The sequence below is a fragment of the Arachis hypogaea genome, chromosome 7 (genome assembly GCF_003086295.3).
Source record: "Arachis hypogaea cultivar Tifrunner chromosome 7, arahy.Tifrunner.gnm2.J5K5, whole genome shotgun sequence".
Taxonomy (NCBI): Eukaryota; Viridiplantae; Streptophyta; class Magnoliopsida; order Fabales; family Fabaceae; genus Arachis; species Arachis hypogaea.
In genome coordinates, this window is record NC_092042.1 from 10264820 (window position 1) to 10270471 (window position 5652).

Sequence of the window (5652 nt, forward strand, 5' to 3'; positions counted from 1 at the left end):
TTGTTCTTTAAAATGTGTCTTTATAATATTGACATAATATAGAATAACATTTTAGCCAACTAGGCTTCAAAGTTTTGCCATATTTCCTCCAACTCCCTTCCCGGCTTCCATTTCTACCCTTCCTCTGCAATCAGGAGTAAGACCATCCCCAACTAGTTCGCATGTTTGTCATGGTTTCACTATTTGCCACCGTTGCAGAACAAGCATTAATTTAACCAGCACCTATTTTGAAGAGGTGGCAATTGCTACAGCAGCCCCATCTTCTGTTTAAACATTTCTAGCATTTGAAAGTGTTATTCCCATTTCATTCCTTTTTGGTCTTCGAAGTCACTTTCTTTTTTTCTTCCTCTCTGCAACTTGAGATCCCCACTGATGTGACCCCTAATGATCAGAATCCTCTTACTAGTCCTTGTTAGTTGCTTTTTCAAGGCCCAACTTGTGGGTTTTTTTATAAACACTTTTTTTTGCGTACTTTTGTGGATGCTAATCCTTTTCTAAAGATTTAACAACTTTTTGAATACATTTTTATAGATATTTCTGTTTAAGTTGTTATCTTAACTGTTGCAAAGCTTTATGAAAAGCTTACTGAGAGTGATTACCTTTTGAGAGTTTTAACTCAGAATTTGTTTTTAAGTATAGGATTTTTTCATTGCTATACTCAAATGACTGTCTTTTTTTTTGGAAGTCGGCTTTTTAGAACTTTTATTTTGGAACTTTTTTCCATTCTGGGGCCCGGACATTGTCCAACTTATACGTCGTGAAACACGGTCTTTTATGATCGATGTGTATAACCTCTTTAGGCCGACTTGTGCCTCGTCGCTTTATCTTGCCGACCATTTAGGTCGAACAACTGATTTTCGTATTTTTTCGAGCTTAAGTCGGCACATGTCGTAGAATAAACAATGGAATTTAAGAATACTTTATTAATGAAGAATAATTTACAAAATTCTTTTGCTACTAAGGGTGGTAAATTTTCTTCCCCCTAGCACTCGCATTGATGCCTCGTTAAAACCCCTTTAGGAAAATCCTTTTCGAAAAAAAACCATGAAGTCGAGAAAAACAGTACACCAGGAAGTGAGGTGCACCTCTAGCTATAATATCTCTTCATGTTGCATGTGTGCCATGTCCTAGGAAGCCTGGTCTCTTGCAGGTCGGACACCTTGTAGTAGCCTTTTTCGAAGACTTCAACTATCTTGAAAGGTCCTTTCCAATTGGCAGCGAGCTTCCCGTCTCCCGACTTATTTGTCCCGATGTCATTCCTTATCAGGACTAAGTCGTATGTGGTGAAGCTTTTTCTAATGACCTTCTTATTATATCTTGCCGACATTCTTTGTTTTAGCGCAGCTTCCCTTATCCGCTCCTGTTCTCGAATTTCTGGGAGGAGCTCGAGCTCCTCTTTCTGAGCTTGTATGTTTCCTACCTTATCATAAAATCTCATCCTTGGGCTTTGTTCATTGACTTCAATGGAGATTATAGCTTCTATCCTGTATGCAAGTCGGAATGGAGTTTACCCACTTGTCAAATAAGGAGTTGTTCGATAAGCCCACAGGACTTGTGGAAGTTCATCTGCCCATGCTCCCTTTGCGTCTTGTAGTCTTTTCTTTAATCTGGCTAATATGACTTTATTAGTTGCATCTGCTTACCCATTAGCTTGGGAATGCTCCACCGACGTGAACTGATGTTTGATCTTCATACTCGCCACTAAGCTCCTAAAAGTTGAGTCGGTAAACTGAATACCAATTTCTGTGGTGATGGAATGTGGTACCCCAAATCGAGTAATAATATTCCTATACAAGAATTTTTGATTTTTTTAGGCTTTGATAGTAGCTAGTGGTTCAGCTTCAATCCACTTGGTGAAGTAATCCACTCCCACGACGAGGTACTTGATTTGTCATGGGGCTTGGGAGAAAAGCCTAAGTATGTCCAGCCCCCATTTTGCAAAAGGCCATGGGGAGGTTACACTGATGAGTTCTTCGGGGGTAGCGATGTGGAAGTTAGCGTTCATCTGACACGGTGGGCATTTTTTTGACAAAGTCGGTTGCATCTTTTTGTAAGATCGACCAAAAGAACCCGACTCAGATTACTTTCCTAGCTAGTGATCGGGCTCCGAGATGATTCCCGTATATGCCATTGTGTATCTCTTCCAAGAATTCTTCAGTTCTACAAGTTGGAACACACTTTAGCAAGGGTGTTTATATCCCTCTTCTATAGAGGACATTGTGTAGCAAAGTATAGTTTTGTGCTTCCCTTTGAATTCTTTTCGCCTCATTTTATTCCTCGAGGAGGATGTCGAATTTCATATATTTGATGAGGGTAGTCATCCATCCGAGGTTCATATCGGAGATGGGTAATATGTCTGACTTATTGTCCGATTTGCTGACTGATGGCTCTTGGAGAGTCTCTTGAATCAAACTTCTATTATTTCTCCCTGGCTTTGTACTTGTCAGTTTGGAAAAGGCGTCAGCTCGACTATTAAGCTCTCTAGTTATATGTCGGAACTAAGTGTCATGAAATTGTCCGAGTTGTTCAACTATTTTTTCTAACTACCTTTTCATATTGGGGTCCATCGCTTGATATTCACCATTGATTTGAGAAGTTACTAGATGAGAATCACTAAAGACTACGACCTTTGTTGCTCCAACTTCTTTAGCAAGTTTTAAGCCTGCAATCATACCTTCGTACTCGACCTGGTTGTTAGAAGCGAAAAATTCAAATTTTAAGGAGAGCTCTATTTGAGTCCCTTTTTCGTTGACTAAGATGATGCCTGTGCCACTTTCGACGTTATTGGAGGACCCGTCTACATATAGGCTCCAAGTTTTTGGGACTCCATCCTTGTCTTCAGTGTATTCTTCTAGAAAGTTGGTGAGATATTGGGTCTTAATGGTTATTCGAGTTTCATACTTCATGTCAAACTCGGACAACTTTATGGCCCATTATACCATCCAGCCTGCTATGTCTATTTTCTGGAGTATTTGCTTCATAGGTTGGTTAGTTCAGACTTTTATGGTGTGTGCGTGAAAATAAGGTCGGAGTCTTCTAGAAACCAGAATTAAAGCATATGCAAACTTTTCAATTTTTTGGTACCTTAATTCTGGTCCTTGTAAGGCTTTGCTGGCAAAGTAGATGGGGTGTTGTCCATCTTCATCCTCCCATATCAGCGCTGAAGCTACCGCTTTGTCAGTAACAGCTAAGTATAAGACAAGTTCCTCCCCTATCTTCGGCCGAGTAAGGATGGGCGGTTGACTTAAATAGTTTTTGAACTCTTGAAAAGCTTCTTCACATTCTGGAGTCCATTTGAATTAGCATTCTTTTTTTAGTAGTGAAAAAAGGGGCAAGGATCTTAAAGCTGACCCTGCCAAAAATCTGGATAGCGCTGTAAGTCGGTCATTCAACTGTTGGACTTCTTTTAAGCAGGTTGGACTCCTCATATCTAAGATAGCTCTGCACTTGTCGGATAGAAGATTTGCATCTTCTATTATCATATTAAATACTTGTGAGAGATCGGATAGAAGATTTGCATCTTCCTTGGTTTTCACCAGCATGTTATCTACATATACATCCATTAATTTTCTAAGGTGAGGTGCAAACATTTTGTTCATCAATCTCTGATATGTAGCTCCTGCATTTTTTAAACCAAATGGCATAACCACGTAGCAGTTATTCGCTCTTGGAGTGATAAACAATGTCTTCTCCTTATTCGACTTGAACATTGGGATTTGATTATATCCCGAGTATGCATCCATAAAAGATAAGTATTGGTACCCTGAAGATGAATCTACTAAAGCATCAATATTGGGTAGAGAGTATGGATCCTTTGGGCAAGTTTTATTGAGGTCAGTGTAGCCGATGCACATTCTCCACTTCCCATTTTGCTTTTTTACCAGCACAACATTAACCATGATGGGTATTTTACTTCCCTTATGAACCCGGCTTCTAGCAATGTTTGAACTTATTCTTCAACCACTTGAGCTTGTTTAGGCTCGAGTTTATGCCTTTTTTGCTTGACAGGTTGTGATCCGGGGTACACAACGAGCTTATGGGCTATGAGTTCGGGATCAATTCCAGGCATATCAGACGCTTTCCAGGCGAAGAGGTCAGAATTTTCGCATAGGAGCTTAATGAGATCTTCCTTCAAATCTGTCCCTAGGTTTGCTCTTATGTTAGTGGTTTTTCCGACCTCATTCCCGATCTGCACTTCTTCCGTCTTTCTTTCAGGTTGTGGTCTTAGGTCATCTCTGCCACGAATTCCACCGGGTTCAATTGAATTGACTTCTTTACCTTTACCACGTATATTTAAGCTTTTATTGTAGCATTTTCTTGCTAATTTTTTATCCCCTTTTACAGTAGCAATCCCTTCCTGCGTTGGAAATTTTATGCAGAGGTGAAGGGTGGAGACAATAGCCCCTAGTCGGTTCAGGGTTGTCCGACCTATTAAGGCGTTGTAGGTTGAAGCTACATCAACAACAATGTAGTTGATGCTCAGGGTTTTGGATCTCATCCCTTTAGCGAAGGTAGTGTCTAGGGAAATGAGGCCCAATGGCCTGATAGGCATATCCCCTAGCCCAAAGAAGGTGTCAGGGTATGCCTTTAGTTCTGTTTCTTCCAATCCTAGTTTTTTGAAAGCAGGTTTGAATAGAATGTCAGCTGAGCTTTCTTGATATACCAAGGACCTATGAAGATTTGCATTAGCAAGTATCATGGTAATTACCACGGGGTCATCATGTCTGGGTAATATACCTTGTACATCTTCTTTTTTAAAAGAAATGGTAGGATCGGAAAATCAGGAATTTCTTTCTTCACTTGGTAGACTTCTTTTAGGTGTCTCTTTCGGAACGACTTAGTTAGTCTGCCTTCGGCAAATTCACCTACTATCATGTGCATATGTCTTTTTGGAGTTCGGGTGGGCCGATCTCTTTGGCCAGTGTCTTCGTCGTCCCTTTTCCTCTTTTTCTGACTGTCTGACCTTTCTATGAGATATTTATCCAACCGACCTTCTCTGGACAGTTTTTCTATCACATTTTTTAGGTCCTAATAGTCAATGGTAGAATGTTCGGTACTCACAATATTTAGTACGACTTCTACTCCTCTTATTTTTAATTGGACGAGGAGGGAGAAGTTTTTCGGTATGGCAAATTTTTCTATAAACATCCACAAAAAAAACTCGCAGTGGGGTGTAATTGTGGTACCTCCTCGATTTCTCCGGGTTGTATTCTTTCTCTTCTTGGGATCTTTCTCCTTTTCTCGAGCTTGATAAGGATGTGTTTGTCTGAAATTAGGTTCTCATAGCCTGGCATTTTCCTCCATATTGATGTACTTTTTGGCTCGCTCTTGTACTTCATTTAAAAAGGTCGGATGCCGCTTTGAGATAGAATGGTAGAAAGGCCCTTCTCGGAGACCATTGACTAACCCCATTTTACTGCTTCTTTGGGTAAGTTTTGGATCTCCAGGCATACCTTGTTGAATCTCTCTATGTAATCTCTGCGGGATTCTCCAGTCTCTTGTTTGACTCCTAGCAGACTAGGTGCATGTTTAACCTTGTCCTCTTGAATTGAAAATCCGGTGAGAAATTTCCTTGCAAGGTCGTTAAAGCTAGTGACTGACCTAGGTGGCAAGCTACCGAACCACTTCATGGCCGACTTGGTAAGGGTTGTT

General features: G+C 40.4%; 1 protein-coding gene across 1 annotated transcript; it reads right to left on the bottom strand.

Moving 5' to 3' along the window:
* Nucleotides 1–3949: 3949 nt before the first annotated feature.
* Nucleotides 3950–4699, bottom strand: LOC140174278 (uncharacterized). Its single transcript, XM_072198682.1, has one exon. It carries the CDS (start codon nucleotides 4697–4699, stop codon nucleotides 3950–3952), a length of 750 nt encoding a protein of 249 aa, XP_072054783.1.
* Nucleotides 4700–5652: the final 953 nt, after the last annotated feature.